Raw genomic sequence first — 21,706 nt, 5'->3', positions numbered from 1 at the left:
TTCTTTCTTTCTTTCTTTCCTTCCTTCCTTCCTTCCTTTTCTGTTTTGTCAGTTTCTTATGCATGTGGTTAGCAAGAATCAGCTTCCTTGAATCTAATCACCTCTGAGTGTTCTGATAAAATTTAATTCCTTCAAATTTCAGACCAGATTTCTGGACAAGTGGTGACTGGATCACCTACCAAGGCAACTAATTTTATGAGACTCAGCCAGTTCATTGGCCTCTTCTTTCTTTACAAACTTCTTAATGGTAAGGGTATGCCTCAAAATTCAGAAGCTTTTGTGCTGGCTGTGTCTGTATATGAAAAGCCCAGGAATGTGGCTGCATGAGGAGATGGGAGACCTTGCCTCTGGGTTCTGTGTTCTCTACAGTCACCTAACCTGAAAATCTAAGAGACTGAATTTGATAAATTGGGAACTTAGTACCCTATGAAGGCTTGGTAGTTGTTAGATTAAAAAGCAAAACAAAAAATAACCTGATTGAGAACCTAGTGTTCAGAGATTAAAGTTGAGAGATATGGGAAGTGCTCAACATAAACCAATCAGGAATCCTAAACCTCTCTTTAAGTTCTAGACCCTTTGGGGGTGATAACTAAGAACATTTTCTCTGAATGATCTTTAAAAATAATTGTTGCATGTGCTAAATTTCAGTTAGAGGTTGGGTCACTAAAATAAAGATCTTTCTCTCTCTCTCTCTCTCTCTCTCTCTCTCTCTCTCTCTCTCTCTCTCTCTCTCTCTCTCTCTCTCTCTCTTTCTCTCTCTCTTTCCCCCTATCCAGATGCCTTGTAAGTTATTTGTGATCTAATTTCTTTTAAACTACAACTCTGAGAGAGGGACCTAAAGCTCTGAATCAGGAAGATGATTTCTAAAGAAAAAATGGACTGTGAGTGCCCTAGGTAGAAAAGAGGACCTTGTTCTTTATTCCAAGCAGAGTGATTCTAGGTTTGGGGATCTCCTGATACAGAGATGAAAGGATTAATAGTCAAGTCTTTGATGGAACAAGATAGAAGAACCTGTTGGGAGGCTTTTTGCTGGTATTAGCCAATGACTTCTGGCTTTTCTTGAGAAAATGAAAAGCCACAGATTTTAGATGAAATAGTAGTTACAAGTAGCAGCTGAGACCCTAAGTCCAGATAAGAAGGATTCAGTAGAATAGCATCCAGGGAAGACTAATAAAAAGTGGCATCAGGCAAAGACTACAAGACCACTTGAAAGCAGGACTAGCAGAAAGAGATTAGTGACATCACATATGAATGGTCCTAAACTGTGCAATTCTGAGTAGCCCTTCCATGAATATGCGTTGGCTGTAGGTGTTATATATTCATATGTGAGCCTTGGGCACATATATTCCTTGGCTGTATCCATTCTTTTGATTAATTTATTCATTTGTGGGATAATATATCCCAGGTTTATGGGAAAAAAGTTTTGTTGCTACTTTTTTTAAACTATATCATTTTACTAATTGCCTTTTTCCCCCTCTAAAGAAACTGAGCCTTCTGGCTGACTATTGGGGCTTGTGAGCTATAGTTTTAGAGTATATGGGCCAAAGAGTACTTTGAACCCAGGAAAACAGTTTTCTATTGGCCCACCTAGCAAATTGGTAAGGAAATGTGCCACCAAGTACCACATCTACACCAAGAATGCACTTTAGCAACAATGCAATAATAGTTTACTCATGTATTAAGTAGTATTTGTGTGTATTCCCATACATGGATATGGGCACATCACATGTATGGGTATCTCCAGATTTCTCAAGATCTGAGTCACAGAAGGCAGAATCATAGAATTAAGAAAAGATCATAGGTGATGTTGGTGTCAAATTGCAGGATGTATGTAATTTGTGACTGAGCCTTCTACATGGCCTCACCATTGTAGTCTTGAGGATATGTGTGAATGTTAAGAGGGAGCACCATAGCCCTGAATAGCTAAGTCTGGCAGTGCCTAGAGGGAAAAGCATGTGTGTGTGTGTGTGTGTGTGTGTACTTTTTATTTAAAATAATTAAAGACCTGAGGGCAAACAAAAAAGTGATTTGGGGAATGACTGGCTCATAGAAGGATCAAATAATATAATGTATTTATAGCAGTTTGCAAAACTTAAAGCCTTATTAAGTATCACATCTTATTAAGAAAAAGAACAAAAGTTTGAGTATCACTGTTGTGTCAAACAAGAACAGAAATTTGAACATACTTTTTCACTCAATAATGGGTAAGAGGTACACAGTACCAACACTTCCCAGCTTGTTTTCAGTTTAATTTTGCAATACTATTTTATCAAGTCATTTAGAAAGTTAACAAACCTGTTGGTGCAATTCATCTTCTGTTGGAGGCTTAGTTTCTGGTATGGGTGTGTGGGTTGGGCTGTGGCTTCGAATATCATTTTGTAATCCATAGACTGACTAGATGTAAACCAAAAAAAAAAAAAAAAAGAAATACATTAGTCCTCAAACAAAATTCATATATTTAGTCTTCCTTTGACTTCCTTCCTTTATGTCGCCTCTTTAGTAAAGGCTTCCTGTATTTTAAATTATGTTTCATATCAAAATTTCTAGGGCAAATATCTTGTGTTGAAAAATTGAACCATTCCTTTCTGAGTTATTAAGCTCTGATTATAGATAGTTCAAATTTGGCCTCAGACACTTAACACTTACTAGCTGTTGACAACCTCAATAGGATGTTGGATTAAAGTAAGAAAAACCAAAATTATATGGAAAATTATGCTATTGTAGATGAAGAAACAAGATTAGCTTAAAGGAGCTTTCTAGCTTCAAATTCTGTAATGTGGGTTCAGTTCGTGTATAGGCTTCATCAGCTTTTTCAAATGATATATTCATATTGTGAGAAGATAATTAATAAACAATTTCTTGGGGGATCCAGGAATAAGTCCTCTCCCCTCTGCTCCAGAAAGTCAGTTCTCCTTGAAAGACTTCATCAAATCCCATCTGAGACAAACCCAAGTGAACAAAAGGAATGGATATAGATACTTTTATCTAGATTGTTGAAAGACTGATAGGATTAAACCATACTTAGATAATGGACTTTACCTTGAGTAACTTGAATGAAGGATTTTTTTTTTGCATTATTCTCCCCGATCTCATCCTTAAGAGTTCATTTTTTATTTTTGTTTTATTTATTTTTTTTTTGTGGGGCAGTGGGAGTTAAGTGACTTGCCCAGGTTCACACAGCTAGTAAGTGTCAAGTGTCTGAGGCCAGATTTGAACTCAGGTACTCCTGAATCCAAGGCCAGTGCTTTATCCACGGCACCACTTTACTGCCCCTAGAGTTCATTTTAATGTAGACCACCTTTATATCATGTCAACCAATAGAGTTGAATGATGCCAACCAAGTATATTTGTTTGATGTATAATGACCCAATTAGCTTTGATCAATATATAACCCGTTTATATTAAAAGAGGAATAAAACCTTTAGAAGACTGGCTCATGAGGTTTTCTGGGGCTTCTGGAGCTTCTAGGGCCTCTATGGTGTCTTCTGGGTCATTCTTGGTTCTCTGAGACCACATGGTCTCTGTCTCACTCTCTTCCTTTCTCTTGGGTGTCCTTGAGACCCCATGCTTTTTCTCTGAGAAACCACATGAGTATTTGGGGGTCTTTCCCCTGCTCATGCTAACTGTCATGCTGAAGCTCTCTCCCTACTTTCTCTACCATGAAGCCTGGGACAATGAAAAGTTAGGGAGACACATTGTCAATCCTTTACTGATATAATATTGATAAATTAATAACATGCTTACCCCAAACTGGTGTTTATAGTAATTATTTTCAACAATACAATATGAAGATTTCAAGGGAGAAGATGTTTTCTCTCTGCATGGAAGAAGCTATGGAAGGAAATAGTATCTGTCCACATAGATGATTCAAAGGAGCTGCTTTGGGGAGAAGTGTGATGATATATAAAGGAAGGGCCTTAGAGAGATGGGAACATGTGTAGACATTTTGTAGCTGGTTCCAGTCAGCTACAGATGTGATGAAGAGAAGGCATTTTTATCAGCTACAGAGTGATTCAAAGAACCCTATCAGTCTTAACCATCCCCTCTTTGCCTCAGGGCTCTTGGTGACCAGTGAAAGGAATGGAGCCTAAGATCTGAGTTCAAAAGGCCCAGAGGGCTTCTTGGCATCTTATCATATCTATCTATTTTCTTTTCTTTTCTTTTTTTTTTTTTTTGGTGAGGCAATTGGGGTTAAGTGACTTGCCCAGGATCACACAGCTAGTAAGTGTCAAGTGTCTGGGGCTGGATTTGAACTCAGGTACTCCTGAATCCAGGGCTGGTGCTCTATCCACTGTGCCTCTTTGACTGCAAGCACAGTGCTCTATCTATTGCACCATCTGGCTTTATAAACTTTAAACCCTCTATCTATGTTAGCAATGATTACAAACATATAAATGCACAAACATTGTTTAGAGGTTTGATGGTTAGGGTGCTATATATGGACCAGAAAAAAGAACCATTCGAATTCTATCCTTGATATTTATTAATTCTTTGATCCTAGACAACCACCCTGAGATTTTTCATTTATAACATGGGGGGATTGGACTAGGTTATTTATATGGTCCCTTGGATTTCTAAGTCTATCAGCCTATGATCTTCTTAATGTACTTATTATTCAAACTAATTGATCATCATTCCTCCCTAAATGAATTAACTGGACTTTGAAAATTTGTTCATTGTTTTTCAGTACCGTATATATATATTACTTAATGTTGATTCTATATCACTTTATACTATTGCACTTTTGAATCAAGAAAATAGAGGAAAGACAAGAGAGAAAAATGAAGAGGGTTGTGAAAATTCACAGATTATTGTTTCTTTGGAAGACAAACTAGAGAAGGTTGTTGAAATGTCCATATGATTGTCAATATCGAAATACGAATACTAGAGAAGCATTCACTTATAGCTGAGAAATTCCCTAAAGTAATCATGGAGAAAAATTTGGGAAGAACTATTCATTTCTGAAGTGCATATTTTAATCTCTAACTTCCTTTTCTATTAGTGAATCATATTTAAAAACTGTATTTACCTTTATACAAACGCTTATGGTAAGTTACTAATATAATCTTTATATATCTGGTATTCTAAAAATATATCTCATAGTGGACTAAATCTAAATAAAAGATTGTGAGAACAAGACAGAAAGGAGAGAAAGAAGGAGGTGTAGAGTGAGGAGAACAGGGGGAGAGCAAGAAAAGGAGAAGGGAGAGAGAGACAGGGGAAGAGAGACCATGATCACATCAGGACGACCTTGAAAGAGTCTGTGTCTAGTTTCAAAGTCATTCAGCCATTGTCATTTAAAAAAAAAAAAAGACAAATGGACTACTTAAATGATTCAGTATCCTAACCATTATTGTTGTTATTTTTAAATGATACTTTTTTTTTTTGGTTTGGAACTAATTCTAATAAATTCAATGTGACAGAAACTGTGGAGCCAGATTTATAAAGAGAAAACAATTTTTGAATAGTCTAAAATGGAAATATGCTATAATAATTATGAAGTTACTCTTTAATCCATGATGGTCAATGGCCAGGATCTTGGTGCTGACTCACCCTGGAAATAATCTTTAAACTGACCCATAGAACTGGAGGTAAGGTCCCTTTTGTATGACTTATTCATCTTTCCATTTAAAAAATGGGGACTAAAATTTGGATAATAGCATTTCTTGCCAGTACTTTTTAATCCAACAAAAAATTTGTATGCTGTATTGACAAAATACCATTGTGAAGTCTAGTTCTAAAAAAAGAGAACATACACACATCTGTCCATTTATGTTCAAGTTGTATTCAACAATTATAGCAATGAGACAAAAGCTGCTAGGTATACTCCAGTTGGGTTTTTGTTTTGTTTTGTTTTGTTTTTCCAAATTAGAGCCTCTTTTCCCAAGTTTCAGTTGAGGAAAATTACCATAGAAGAGAAAACTGTGAACAGGATCTCTTCCCAGTTCCTTAGGGGAGAACTGGAGTTACTTCCCTCAATATTTTTGGTGAGGTGATTGCGTTTTTTTTGGGGGGGGGTTTGGTTGTTTTATTATTATTATTATTATTAATCTTGCCCTCCATCATAGTTATGAGTATACTCATGTCTTGCCTTTGAGGAGAGATTCAAAAGGCTGATGAATACAGAAATTGGCAAGAAATAAAGAGAGCAATAGTTGTTCCCTTTGTCTTGCTTTGCCTTCTCTCCTAGAGGCAAAATAAAAAACCCTTTCCAACTTCTGTATTTGAATTGGTTTTCTGGCACTTGCTGAAGGTTGTTATTATTTTTTTAAACCCAGGTACTGAAGAGAACTGCCTTGAATTAGAAGCATCTTATTATATCAAATCTTTGGCCTCCTTTCATTAGGCCCTTTAGCTATTGTTGTTGTTCAGTCCTGTCTGACTCTTAGTGACCCCATGGCCCATATTGTCCATGAGGTTTTCTTGGCAAAAATAGTGAAGTGATCTGCTATTTCCTTCTCCAGTAGAGAAGCTCCACTTAGCTAAGTGAATTGCCCAAGGTCACACAGGTAGGAAGTGTTTGAAGACAGATTTGAAGTCAGATCTTTCTGACTCTAGGCCCAGCATTGTTTCCACTGAGCCATTTACCTATTCCATACTACTATATGAATAACATACTCAAAAATGTTTAATGATTCTATCTAGTGGGCATGCTCTGGGTTAGTCAATAACTCAACTAATCAGCATTAAACAACTTCTATGTGCCAGACAGTGGGCCAAACACAGGCTAAACAAAGACAAAAAATAATCCAGACTGATTTTAAAGGAAATTTGAAGTCTTAAGGAAAAGTCTATGAAAAGGAGTGTCCTGAGCCTAATTAAATACCATTAAGAGACAACCATCTTTTCCCTTTTTATACATTGTTAAGAACCTTTTTTTTTTTCCTCCTTTAGTTTTCTGAAAGTACCCCCTCTCCCATCATTTTCTTCCCTCAGTCGTTCTCTATCAACTTTGCTTCCTTTGACCTGTCTATGCTTTCAACTATATAAGATCTCCCCATGATGATTCTTTTCCCCTAGTGACTGAAGACTTCAGCCCTATCTCCTGCCTTCTGGTATTCACTTCTTGCCATGCTTTCTTAGAGCTAAGGCTATAAGTAAATGAACATCACCAGCCTACCTCTCAGGCAGTTTTTCCCAGGAGAGTAGGGATTTACACACATACACACACACACACACACACACACACACACACACACACACACACACAGATTTCTTGCTTATCCAAGGCAATGAGGGTTGGTGAGTAGGATGAGGCAAATATGTGTTCACTAAAACAAAGCAAAGCAAAGCAAAACAAAACAAAACAAAAAAACTGATAATTCTGGTTGCTGGTGTAAATTCCATTGCTTTAGGAGGGGCATTGGTGGTAGTGGTAGTATGCCACAAAGTACAACCTACTTTTTTAGGTTAGGCATACAGGAAAGAGGGTTGCTTCACGCACCAAAGGGACCAGAAGAAGATGTATATATAATGCTTGGAGGTGGTGATGGTGGTGGTGGTGGTGGTGGTGGTGGTGGTGGTGGTGGTGGTGCTGGTGGTGGTGCTGGTGATGGTGGTGGTGGTGATGGTGATGGTGGTGGTGGTGGTGGTGGTGGTGGTGGTGGTGGTAAGGCAGGTCTTAGGAGAAAGACATCACTGTTGGAGAGTGTCATCATACATTGCAGAGATTGATGACAGTAGGACTATTGTACATAGGAAGCAAGTCTACATGCCACCCCAACCCTCAGACTTTGATACCTTGGGACAAAGCCTTGTTTACACTGCCTTAATTATGGCTCTGGTAAAACATAAAAAAAAAAAGCAAAAACAAACAAACAAAAAATTTGATGTGCCTGTAGCCCCCAGCGTCTTCCTGTGGATAAGAGACCCCATAACCCTCACGTAGGCTGTCAGAATAAATCCTACTTTACCTTTCGAGTTTTGTGAGGATTCCTCATTCTGGATGATTTTTTAATATCCACTTCGGTTGTGTTTACACAACCAGGCTGGAAATGGAAAATAAAGAAAATAGCTCCTTGAGAAAAGAGTTCTTCATCAGCGCATTTCTTTGCATATTAATGATAGCAGTTGGAAACATTGTGCATACACAGTGACAAGGAAAAACACTGGTAGTTCTCCTTAAATTGCCTTAGCAGCCTCTATCAGCCAGGGCTATTATTGAAATAAAGAGGTTACTCTGTCTTACTTTCTACATTTTAAAACCTCCAATTACCATACAAAATATAATGGTCAGAAAAGCACAGACTCAGGTTTGGGATGTGAGTTTAAGAAATTATACTGATAATTTCTCACCCAGCAAGCTCAGGGCAAGTGTCTACACAGTCACCTGATGGAATGATGCCTTCCTGGCTGATATGGCACTGTCCTTGCTGGATATGGAGTGTTTACTGGGTCATGGTATCATCACCATCAACATCAGGTTACTTGGTTTACCCATGTTGAAGAAATAAAATGATATTCAGTCTGGTCAACTCCAACTCTCCAATTCCAGGATGAATTTTTACAGTGGTTACAAATTCCAGGAATCAGGGAGTCCATGGTGGAAACATTTGTTCCTAGGAGACAGTATGTGTGTGGCCATTGGAGTCTGTGGCCACAGAGAGGACTATAGAGAAAGGAACTGGCATATGGTATTTTCTATACACATAGAAGTTCACAAATCTCACCCAGCCCTCATTTTCCCCTGATATGTCATTCTAATATAGGTATTAGTGGGAAATAGAAGCATGTAAGTGGTCACAGCCACTCCTTGTAACCTTCCTCAAACTTTAAGATTCTTATCTTTTTAATCAATGACAATGACACTACTAGAATTGCACAGCAAGTGGGGGCAAAATGTAGCAGATTCATGACTAATGAGCATTTTCCCCTATTGGCAATGTTCCAAGTTTGTGAACAGTATTGCTGAGAGAGAAAGAGGGCTTTAGGTAAAATTATCAAGTTTTTCTTTTCTTTCTTCTCCTTTTTTTTTTTTAATTTAGAAGAAAGAAGAGGAACAGGGAAGGGAATACTTTATAGGTTCATCAGATCTCAGATTCAGAAGGAATCTTCTCAATCATTAGTGATTTAAAAGCAATGGAAAGATGTTACTGTCACACATTTTCCTTTCCTTTTCAATTTTTCTTTTTCTATGTAAGTATAACCTACAGGGAAAACAGGCATAGCAGAGATAAGAAGTCAAGGAGGTCTAGATAACTTAAGTATTCTTATGTTTTCCTGAAAGCTTGAAGGTACATTACTAACTCAGTATCTCAACACAGAGGTGAGCAAAGATAAATAATCAGTAAAGGAGTGGGGATGGTGAGAAGCATTTGGACCAGTTAAGGAAAATTCCTCTCAGACAGGAGCTTTTAAATCTTAAGTTATAACATAAATGTTAGAAGTTATTATTATTATTGTTATTGTTATTATTATTAATTAGGTACTTAGTGAAAAATGAAAATATGATAATAGGCTTTTAAAGTATACAAAAGCCTCATACCTAAAATATCATGAATACTTTGATCAAGAAGAAATATTACAGGGCAGCTAGATGGCGCAGTAGATAAAGCACTGGCCCTGGATTCAGGAAGACCTGAGCTCAAATTAGGCCTCAGAAACTTGACACTTACTAGCTGTGTGACGCTGGGCAAGTCACAACCCTCATTGCCCTGCCCCCCCCCCCAAAAAAAAAAGAAAAAGAAAAAATACTACAGGCAGTTTTCAGATGAAGAAATCAAAGCTATCTATAGTCATATAAGAAAAATGCTCTAAATTACTATTGTCTAGAGAAATGCAAATTAAAAGAACTCTTAGGTATCACCTTACACCTATCAGGTTGGCTAATATGACAGAAAAGGAAAATAATAAATGTCGGAGAGAATATAGGAAAACAGGGATCCTCACACAGTGTTGTTGAAGTTGTGAACTGCTCCAACCATTCTATAAAACAGTTTGGTACTATGACCAAAGGGCTATAAAATTGTGTGTATCCTTTGACTAGCAATACTATTACTAGGTCCATATTCCAAAGAGATTAGAAAAAAGGGAAAAGGACATATTTGTACAAAATTATTCATAGAAGCTCTTTTTGTGGTGGCAAAAATTGGAAATTGAGGGTATGCCCCTTAATTGGGGAGTAGCTGAACAAATTGTGGTATATGATAATAATGGCATACTATTGTGCTATAAGAAATGACAAGCACAGTGATTTCAGTAAAATCTGAAAATATTTAGATGAACTGATACAAAGTGAAGTGATCAGAACCAGGAGAACATTGTACATAGTAACAACAATATTGTACAATGATCAACTGTGAATGACTAATTCTCAGCAATACATTGACCTAAGACATTTCCAAAGGACTCATGATGAAAAATGCTATTCAGTCAGAGAAGGAACTGATGGAGTCTGAATGGAGATTGAAGCATACCATTGTTCACTTTATGTTTTAATGTTTGTTTTTCTTTTGGTTTGTTTTTTTCTTTCACAACATGACTAATATGGAAATGTTTTATATGATCGCATATATATAATCTATATCAAATTGCTTACCATCTTAGGGAGAGGGGAGTGTGAGGGAGGGAGGGAGGGAGAAAATTTGGAACTCAAAATTTAAAAAAAATTGAATATTAAAGATTACTTTTACATACAATTGAGGAAAATAAAATATCACTTAAAAAAGAAATAGCATTCTTCTCTTTTTTTGAAGAGATGTATACTGACAGATTCAGTTAATATTTTACTAGGTTTTGTTGATTCATTTTTAAAGAATTTTATGACATTTTGGATTTTTTTCTCAGTAGACAGTCCTTTATTTAAAGTTTTGAGTTCCAAATTTTATCCCTTTTTCCCTCTCCTCCCTGAGGCAATAAGCAATCAGATAGAGGTTATACATGTGCAATTATGTAAAACATTGACAGATTAGTAATTTTGTACAAGAAAACTTGAATAAAAAAAATAAAAGAAAGTGAAAAATAGCATGCTTCAGTCTGTCTGTGTTTAATCAATATCTGTTCTTTCTTTGGAGGTGAATATTATGCTTCATCATTAGTCCTTTGGGATTGTCTTGGATCATTCTTTTGCTGAGAATAGTTAAGTCATTCATATTTCTTCTTTGAACAATATTGTTGTCACCGTGCATAATGTTCTCTTGGTTCTGTTTGCTTCATTATACATTGTTGATTCATTTAAAATTTTAAAAAGATGTTATTCTTTATTATAAGGAGTGTGTCTGTAGGTATCAGGAGAGGGATATATTTAGGAAAATGCAAATTTTTATGTAAAAATATAAAATCAATAAAAATTAAAACAAATTATTTTAAAAGTCTTTAAAGTTAATAGAAATGGCAAGTACCAGATAACATCAGAAAAAATTAAATTGACTATACCTTAATACATGGGAAATGTGGGAGTTATTGAAAAATCACAAGTGTATAATAAGACCATTAGTTTATTATAGCAAACACTAATAAAATAAAGGATAAAGATGAAAGGAAAACATGAAATGAAACCAAAACTGATCTGGCCTGGCCTACTTAAACATGCCATTGATGTTAAAAAAAAAGGGGGGAAATGGATCAAGGAACAGATATTACCATTTCTTATAGAAATTTAATCTACATTGATTAAATTAAATCACTATAGTGTCATGTGGAAGTTTGTAAACCATCTCAGCCAAAAATTTAATCTCTTTTCTTATAAATAAAATGAAAATTATATCTCTTAGCTATAGACCAATAAGTTTAACTTTGTTATTTGACTAATGTTATAATGTATTTAAAGGGATGCTTAGTAAACATCTAGAAGAGATCACATAGTGTTTACATGCCAGGGTAATTAATATATATATATATATATACATATATATATATCTATATATACATATACATATATACACACACACACACACACACACATTGACCGGGTGCTAAACTGATTGACTAGGGTGATGGAGGATATCATGTATGTACAGTTTTCCTAGATTTTAGCAAAGCTTTTTATAGTCTTTAAAGCTATTCTTGTGGTAAACATAAAGAAGTTCAAGATATATTGTACTATAATTATGTGGATATGAATATGCTTTATTGTACAAAATACTAAACATGAATAGTAATCATTAATAGGTCAAGATCAACATGGAAGATAACCAGCAGAGTACCCCAGGGATGTGTGCTTGGCCATGTGTGGTATAACATTTTTATTAGTAACTTGGATACAAATATAGTTGGCTTCATAATCAAATTTGTAGTTGACTCAAAGCTGATATCTTGGATGATAGGATTTGAATAGACATTGGCAGGCTAGATCACTGGACTTAAACTAGTAATATGAAATTTAAGAAGAGTAAATGTAGTTGTATGCCTTATATTTGGGTTTACATTAAAAAAAAAACTTTACAAATATATATAGAGAGGAGGCCTGGATAAGATCAGTTTGTCTGGAAAATAAGAGTTTTAGTCTAATGAAAGCTCAGCCTGAGTCAATAGTGTGATATGACAGCTAGAAAAAATAATGTGATCTTAGGGTTCATTAAAATATGTGTGATATCAAGGACAAGGGAGGTAATAGTCCCATTGTGCTCTGACTTGATCAAGCCATATCTGCAGTTTTTTGTTCAAGCCTAGGGGACCACATCTTAGAAGAGACATTGAGAAGTGGATATTATAAATTCAATAAAATATAAAAAAAAATAGCCTCATTGAAAGCATTGAGGTGGGGTGGGGACCATCACCTCAGCCACAGAAACATGGACTACATTTTCCTGAAGGATTCTCCTTCTCTGACATGACTAGACCCAACATGATGGAGGGCACAAGTCAGAAGGTCACACAAAGGCTACTTGTGATGTAATGAAGGTAAAGACCAGTGTACACATGTCAGATTGGAGTCTTGAGGACTTCGGACACCAGAAATGAACTCCCTTCTGCCTGCTCTACCCAGTTCTTTCTCCAGAAAATGTCCTTTCCAATAACTGCCACATTTTCTAGTGCTTAAACCCAAACCAGGAAATACTTTATTTAGCTTAATCTCCATGATCCTGCTGTCTGTCCAGAGACCCAATTTTTATCTTAGAGGCAGAAGAAATGATAGATGGAGCTCTGGCATTAGAACCAAGAAACTATATTCAAATCTTGCCCTTGACATTTGCTACTTATTCAATCCTGTACAAGTCTCTTAAGACCCATTGCAAGTTTTACTTTACTTATGCGGCAAATGGAATAATAATAATAATAATAATTGCAGGGGGCAGATAGATGACGCAGTGGTTAAAGCACTGGCCCTGGATTCAGGAGTACCTGAGTTCAAATCCAGCCTCAGACACTTGACACTTACTAGCTGTGTGACCCAATGCAAGTCACTTAACCTCCATTGCCTAAAAAAAAAAAAAATACTTGCAGTGCCTATATCACAAGGTTGTTGTTATGAGTCTCCAATAAGCTAACATAGAGAATCTTGAAAACTTTTAAGGTCTATATGAATGTTGGTATAGGAGCTGTATTATCTTATTTCTAAGAATCTTGCTCTTACATATATATGCTAGTTGATGTGAAGGTCTAAGGGACTAGGTCAACAATGATTATCTTTTTCAACAACATTACTGAGAGGACACTATCGAGTGAATTTCCAAGTAGCTGTTGTCTGTTCACTGTCATTAGCCCAAGTTCACCCTTGACTCATAACATATTTATATATCTTCAGTTCTAAAACTGTTGTGAAGAAGAAAATGACTCCATGAAAATGGAATCATTTTTTTTTTTTTGAGAGGCAGTGAGGGTTAAGTGACTTGCCCAGGGTCACACAGCTGTCAAATGTCTGAGGCTGGATTTGAACTCAGGTCCTCCTGAATCCAGGGCTGGTGCTTTATCCACTACGCCACCTAGCTGCCCCCAAGTAGAATCATTCTTGACTGGTACTCTGGTTAGAGTAAAAGCTAAAGTGTTTCAGGAGAAAAGAACCAAAAGTTTGCAAATTTGCCCATGTGTTAGGGTAAGCATCTTTTAAAGGAATTTTATTCATATTTGTACTTTACTAGTACTGTTTCAAAACGGTAGAGCTTTAAGAGAAAATACATGCTTTAGGAAGGACAGTCATATATAGAAGCCCATGCTGAGGAGGGTGACTGTGTTGTTTAGGTGAATAGAAATCATGTCATGTAGGGACCAAATGAAAGAACTGGGCTCTCTAGTTACTCAGGGAGGAAAATTAGGAACAATAAGTAGAAGTTGCAGAGAGGCAAATATAGACACAAAGTAAGGGCTGTTGGTGGTGGTGGGGTGCATTGATCACAGTAAGGTCTGATCCACATACTTGGTGAAGCCTTATTTTTGTGGTGGCTAAGAAATTGAAAGGATGCTTATCAATTGGGGAATGACTAAACAAGTTGTGGTATATAATTGTGATGGAATAGTATTGTACTATAAGAAATGACAAGCAGGATGACTTCAGAAAAACCTGGAAAAATTTACTGATCCAAGGTGAATTGAGCAGAAGCAGGAGAATATTGTACATAATGAAGGCAATAGTGTACAATGAAGAATGGTGAATGACTTAGCTGTTATTAGCAATACAAATGATCCAAGACAATCCCAAAGGACTGATAGTGATGCATGTTATCTGCCTCCAGAGAAAGAACTGATACTGTCTGAATACAGACTGATGCATGCTTTTTTCACATTCTTTCTTTTTTTCATTTTTTTAAAAATTTGAGTCTTCTTATACAAAATGACTAATATAGAAATGATTTACATGATTGCACATGTATAAACTATATCAGATTGCTTACCATCTGGGGGGTGATGCGAAAGGAGGGACGGAGAGAGGAATAGAATTTAGAACTCAAAACTTTCTAAAAAATGTTTTAAAATTATTTTAATATATAATTGGGACTAAATAAATATTATATAAAAAGAAAATCAAAGAAGAGATTAGCAAAATTGAAATAAAAAACCATTGAATCAGGAAAAAGAAAGACAATGGATGTCTTCTGAGCCTCTTGATAAATGCTTGACTGAGGATAAACTAGAAGAGTCATCCTTTCTGTTGCCCATAAAATTGTGCTCTGAATTGTCTTTTTTTTTCTATGTATCTTCTCAGGTTCATTCTCTAGAATAAAGCTTCTTAAACTGTAGGACACAACCATGTGGGGTCAGATAACTGAATGTGGGGGTCGCAAAAATAATTGGCAACAGTAAAATGTGTATACCTATTTTATTTACCTACATGCCTGGGGTCATGTAAAAGTTTCTCTGGTGAAAAGGGATTATGATTGGAAAAAGTGTAAGAAGCTCTGCTCTAGAACACCTGTTTGGTCTTTTCTCTGGTGATTTGATCAAAACAAGGGGCATGGCATGGTGTGTAGGCGTCCCCATCCCAAACTAAACCCTAAGCTGTCGTGGTGAATTACAGAAGTATATTACAGTGTGGATATGTGCTAATATACAACCAGAAGAGGGAGCTGAAGGACACTGTTCTTGAATTCCCTAGGCAGGGTGATACTTGAATTTAGCTTTCTAGTAAGGTAAAGGAGATTCCCTTTGAGGTATTAGCTTTGGAAGTTGATATGTGGGTAATCCTACATTTGAATTCAGATGCCATCTCTTCTAGAGGAGGAACATCGTAGAGTGAATAGGACACTGGATTTGGAGTCAGGAAGACATGACCTTCAATTCTGCCTCAGACACTTGATAGCCTTGTGAGCCAGGTCAAGCTACTTAACCCCTTTCTGCCTCTGTTTCCCCTGTGTAAAATGAGTGGGTTGGAGTAGCTGGCCTCTGTCACTTCCAGCTCTAAATCTATGATCCTGTAAGAGATGTCCTGATGTAGTGTCCTTCTTAGAGAAAGAAGATAGTCCGTAGATTTCAAGTGGCATCCTACTTGGAGAGCAAAGCCAGCAAGTTGCTCGGACAATGCACATCTGGCAGAAAGGGGAATGCTTGTTCAGCAGCTCCAACATGTCTATCATTGGGATATATTAGTACTGTACGTTTCTGCATTTGTTCTTGAGTTCCTGTGACCCCCTATGCATTTTTCTGTGGTGGGTAAAATAAAGCCTATTCTGTATCTGGTAGTTTCATTGTACATCAAGTTCCCGTGTAGAAGTTAGGGACTCTGTCACCTTCATTTTGGAAAAGCCAAAGATCTCTCTCTAAACTTTATTTGAGAGATTTTCCTGAGGGAAAACTCAGGGGGCAAGAACCAAAGAGAGAAATTGGTCATTTTGAAATCTGGTTCCCAGGAATGAACCCAATACATGTAAACCCACAGCATTAGGGAGAACTGGGCTATTAAAAACAAGAGCTAGAATTTATACAAACAACACGTTTGGCTTGCAAAGCCCTTTATACATTTTATCCTCACAACCACCATGAGAGGTAGATGATATAATTATTCATTTTATAGATGAGGAAACTGAAGCAGACAGATGTTAAGTGACTTGTCCAAGGGAACACAGCTAGTAAGTTCTATGAGCAGATTTGAACATAGATCTTTATGACTCCTGGTCCAAAGATCTGTATACTGTACCACTAGCTGCTTTTCATGGAAATATAAGGAAACAGTAAAAGGACACCTGGCTTCATTGAGCGAGGTCTTTGACCTGAACCCATCCAAGTTAATGAAAGAACTAGCTGCCACTGTCTGTGAGCTTTGGATTCAGAATCAGGGGTCCTTGTCTCAAATATTGGCTTTGACATTTCACTTTGGGACAGCGGGCAAGTTACTTACCTCCTCATAAATCCACTTTCCTCATCTGTAAGATGGGGGATAAAAATATTTCTACTACATCCCCCACAATGCTAATGAGAAAAGTGGTTGATACACCTTCACTGCTATACAAATATGGGGGTGTTGTTGCTATGACTAGTGTGGAACAATCTATTCGTATTTAGACATCTTGGTGGGAATGACCCAATTGTTCATCCTATAGTGAATAATGTTTAGATTATGTGTAATGTTTACTTCTTTTTATTTTTTCTTATAATAAATGAAATTGGTTCTGAACAAATTTAATTGAGACATTAGTATATGTTATATGCTAATTTTCTTCTGGTTTACACTGTGAAATTGGAGGCATGTCTCTCTGGAGGAAAAAAAAAAATCCCCTTCATTAGAAGTACTTAATGTCATACCTAATATGTAGCACATTTAAAAAAATAACAGATTTGAAGAAAAAATGATAATTTTATTAGAAATATTAATCATGCCATTCAAAAATAAGTAATAAAATATGCATGCAAAAAACTAAGGATTTTTTTCAGGCTTGTCACAGATGCTTAAAGTTATAATGGGAAAATAATAACAAATTAAGAACACAATGATTCTGATGTGTAGAATGTGAAAATTTACTGTTTCTGTTATCCCTCTCCAATAAGCTATAGGAGGCAATTACATAGTGAGTGCTATTTGGTTGCTCAGGATATTTCCTAGGGCTTAGGGAAGTTATTGTTGTTGTTGTTGTTTTGAAACTGAGCAGGCTAGAAAGAGGACAAGGCGGAGAGATACACAATAAAGACAACAATTCAAAATGTGAAAGAGTGATAAAGTATTGGTTGGGAGAAAGCAACTTTACCAGAACACAGCTGTGAAGAAAGGTAAAAAGGAGCAAATATGAGTCTTCAATTATATAAAATTATGTGAAATCAGGCCCCCACTCATAAATTCTACAACTTATAAATAATGTGACATTTGACACTTGCTTAATCTTTGTGGAAGGCAGATTATGGAAGTCACTTAATTGATAAATATTTATTAAGTATTAACTATGTGCAAGGCACCATGCTACATTTTGGGTATTCAAAGAAAGGTAGAAAACAGTCTCTTACCTCAAGAAGTTCACATTCTAATGGGGGATGGAGGAGACAATACACAAACAACTAAGTCGATATTATACACACATACGTACATGTATATGCATTTATATGTATGTGTATATGTGTGTGCTAATCTCAGAGTGAAGGCACTGGGGGTGGACAGGAGTGACAACTGGGAAAGGCCTATTACACAATGCAGTATTTGAGTTAAGTAGTGAAGGAAGCTGGGCAACATATTTCATACTATAGACAATAGCAAATCGCTGATGATTTTGTGAATGAATGACATGGTCAGACATTTTAGGAATAGGATTTGATACTATATATGATAATTATTAATTAAGTGCCAGCTATGTAACTGGCACTCTTCTAAGTGCTGGAGATACAAATAAGAAAGAGTCCCTGCCCTCAAGGAGATTACAATTTAATGGGGAAAGAAGACACACAGAAGGAATTTGAAAAGGGTTAGGGTGGGGGAGGAGTGCTTGAAGGGGAATAATGAAGATCTTAGTGGAGTTGAAACCAAGCACAGCAACTGGTGACAAAGAGAAAGTTAGCATTTTGAGACCTCTATAAAGGAAGGCTATAGGAGTTTTTTCTTGTTCTACCTTCCAGTCCTCCAATCAATGACATAGAAGCAACTGAGGGTATTGATGAGGTGTGAGAAGCAAAGCTGAAGCATTCTCCATGATGATGAGTTACCTTTTGATGCACTTATATGGTGATGAGTTTATACTGGGCAGGGCACAATGAAGATGATGGTAGAGTCAAACCAAGTAGCTTTTCAGTTTGAGAGCAGTAGATGTATTGTAGGAGAGACTAGAAGAACACATCAATAAGAAGGCTATTGAGAGACCTTGGAGGTAGGGACAGCCATTAGAACATTATTCCAATAGTCTTGGTAAGACTGCATGGAGGCCTGCACAGAGACAGAAGTTGTTTGAGTGCAGAGAAGGGAAAAAAGGAGAGAGGTGTTGTGAAGGAAAAATTGACAAGATTTGAGAATTTATGGATAAGAATGTTGAGGAAAGGAAAATAACCAAGACAACTCCAAAATTATGAACTTTTGTGAATGAAAAGATAGTGGTACCCTCAACAGGAATAGGGAGTGATGGGTGAGCAATGGGTTTGTAGAAAAATATAAATTCATTTTTGGACCCATTTGTATTTAAGACTCAATGTCCCATGAGATATCTAAAAGTTTTCTAAGTCCTCTGGATTCTATGTTCACAATATCTTTTTCATTCTTTCCCTCCTTTCCATTTCCTCCTCCGCCTCCTCCTCCTTCACCACCACCACCACCATTACCATTACCACTACCACCACCATCCTAAACTAGCCATTCATTTACCTCCGTTATGGTCTGCACTTTATCATTTAACTTATATTATATTTATTTATACAGTTTTCTTCATTGCACCAAACACTAAACTCTATGACTGTTTTACTCATCTTTCTACCCTTCCCACAATAAGCACAGTTCTTTGACTATAGTAAATACTTAATAAATAATTGTTGAGTTGAATTATCATTGTTTCAGTGTTTTCAGAGGATCATATTTTTAGAGTTGGAGGCTACCTTAGAGATCATCTAGTTCACGTCCCTCATTTGACACATGAGAGAAGTGAAGTGCAGAGAAGTTAAATTATTTTCCCAAGCTCACATGGATACATAACAGAGCTAGAATTTGAATAGAAGTCTTCTGACTGCAAAAGCAGTTGTTTTCTCATACACATATGCTTGTGCTTGACAAAAATGTAGTTCTAATTTGGGAAGCTATACGTACAATTGTTCAGAAAGAAATAGTTATACCCTATATGTACAGATATGTACATATGTATAGTGTCTTAAAAGTCTTAGTGAGGTTTTAAGCATACATGCACACATACACATTTATAACTTCTCCACAGGCATATAGGTATAGACACTGATTCTGTAGGTTTTGTTTCCCAGTGTGGAAGCTATCAATCGAAGCAGTTGCCAAGAACTAAACATTATTCCAGACCTTTCTAATCTAGGCAGCTGGAACAACTGAACAGCAAAACCCTCAGTCCCAAACAATACATGCTTCCTAGTAAGTCAGTGTTTACAAAGGCTGTGAGGGCTTTCATTGATATCTCTTTCAAACCAAACCAACATCTGAAATATAATCCTTTCGGAAACTGTATATTTGGTTTTTATTTTCTTAACTTTCTCTCTGATTTACTCCCTTTCTTGCAATTTCTACTGTCTACATTAGGAAATAATCACTATATGTAATTTCCAGAATGAAGGAAAGCTATTACACCATTCAGATATCCTGAAGAATATCATGCAGTTAGAGTTGTTTGTGAGTACAAATATCATTAACACCCTCTGGCCCACATACAAAATATGGGGTTTCAGGTACTGTGTCTAATAAATGTGAACACACATATTCATTCTATGTGTAACAAAGAGACAAAGAGGGCTTATTGAGATATTACAAATAGAAATTTTATGCTATGGGCCCCTACAATGACTCAAATCCTTAAAATTTGTGATTCTTCCCTCTTCTTCATCTATTACATTCAATCAAGTTGCCAAGTCTGGTCTATTAGATCTTCACAATTCCATTTGCATCTGTCCCCCATGCTGTGAACTACCTCAAGATCTTTGCCCTGACATAGTATAATAGCATTCTAAATTGTCTCCTAGACTCCAGTCTCTGCTTTCTCCAGTGTGCGCTTCATAAAGCTGCCAAATACTTTCTTATGCATTGCTCTGACCCCATCACTTTCCTTCAGTTCCTGCCTATCCACTGAAGAATAAAATGCAAAGTACAGACTTCTATGGTATCCAAAAGAAGCCAAGGAGGTACCATGTTGAACTTTCAATCAAGAAGTCCCACGTTCAAATCCTATCTTTGATACAGACCAGCTATGTTTTCATAAATAAATAACCACTCTCAGTCTCAGTTTCCTCATCTATAAAATAGGGATAATAATACCTGCAATACCTGCCTCAGATGGCTGTTATGAGGTCAAAAAGGAGATAATGTATGTAAAGCATTTTGTGATTTGCACTATGAAATCCAGTTATTATAGTTCCAATCCACATGAACAGCCTTATTTCACACAACTCCCTTCCTAGGACTCCTTGTTTCAACAAACTGAACTTCTAGCTATTCCCTAATCTCCTTATTTACTTTTACAACTCCATGTATTTTGTCCAGGTCTTCCATTCTTGGAATTTGCTCTCTCACATCTCTCTGTCTTAACATTTTTCTCTTTCTTCAAGGTCCAGCTCAGGTGCTACTTCTTCCTTGAAGCTTTTCCTGATCCTTCAGCTAAAAGTGATCTTTTCTCTCCTAAATTTTCCTATATCATTTTGTTTAGAGTCCTCTTTTACTTCTATCATATGTGATGTCGTATCATACATATGTGAATACACTTCATATTTCCCCTGGCTGCATTGTTTTTCTTTTCTTCATCCTCAGTGCCTAGGAGAGTTCCTTTTTTTTTTTTTTTTTTTTTTTTTTTTTTTTTTTTTTTTTGCGCGGGGCAATGAAGGTTAAGTGACTTGCACTGGGTCACACAGCTAGTAAGTGTCAAGTGTCTGAGGCCAAATTTGAACTCAGGTCCTCCTGAATCCAGGACCAGAGCTTCATCCACCACTCCACCTAGCTGCCCCCGACAGTTCCTTTTAAAACAAAATTTAATAAACATTTACTGAATGAATCTATATATGTCTACATCTATATATACACAGTATACTTTAGGTTATAACAATTCTAAGCCTTTGTTTATAATTTTATGAGTTGCTATGGTAAAATAAACAAACAAACAAAACCCCAACCATTACTTGATGGCAAAACTTCCAATATGATCTTCTGTGCAAGAAGCTAATCTAAGCCTCTGCTGACAGACACACAGTCTTCTACTGGGCCAACAGT

The 21,706-nt window shown here is 36.5% G+C and overlaps 1 protein-coding gene across 6 annotated transcripts in view; it reads right to left on the bottom strand.

The window, feature by feature from the left end:
- The window catches only part of RGS7 (regulator of G protein signaling 7), a 667,489-nt gene that overhangs the window by 62,865 nt on the left and 582,918 nt on the right, over positions 1-21,706 (bottom strand). For all 6 annotated transcript variants that reach the window (XM_044002222.1, XM_044002224.1, XM_044002218.1 and 3 more), the window contains exons 10-11: positions 7,914-7,988; positions 2,296-2,394 (exon numbers count right to left, since the gene is read on the bottom strand). In XM_044002222.1, the coding sequence (XP_043858157.1) occupies positions 2,296-2,394; positions 7,914-7,988 (174 nt within the window). The remainder of the gene's footprint in view (positions 1-2,295; positions 2,395-7,913; positions 7,989-21,706) is intronic.

This window comes from Dromiciops gliroides, chromosome 4 (assembly GCF_019393635.1).
Source record: "Dromiciops gliroides isolate mDroGli1 chromosome 4, mDroGli1.pri, whole genome shotgun sequence".
Taxonomy (NCBI): domain Eukaryota; kingdom Metazoa; phylum Chordata; class Mammalia; order Microbiotheria; family Microbiotheriidae; genus Dromiciops; species Dromiciops gliroides.
This window is presented reverse-complemented; position numbering and strand designations above follow the sequence as displayed.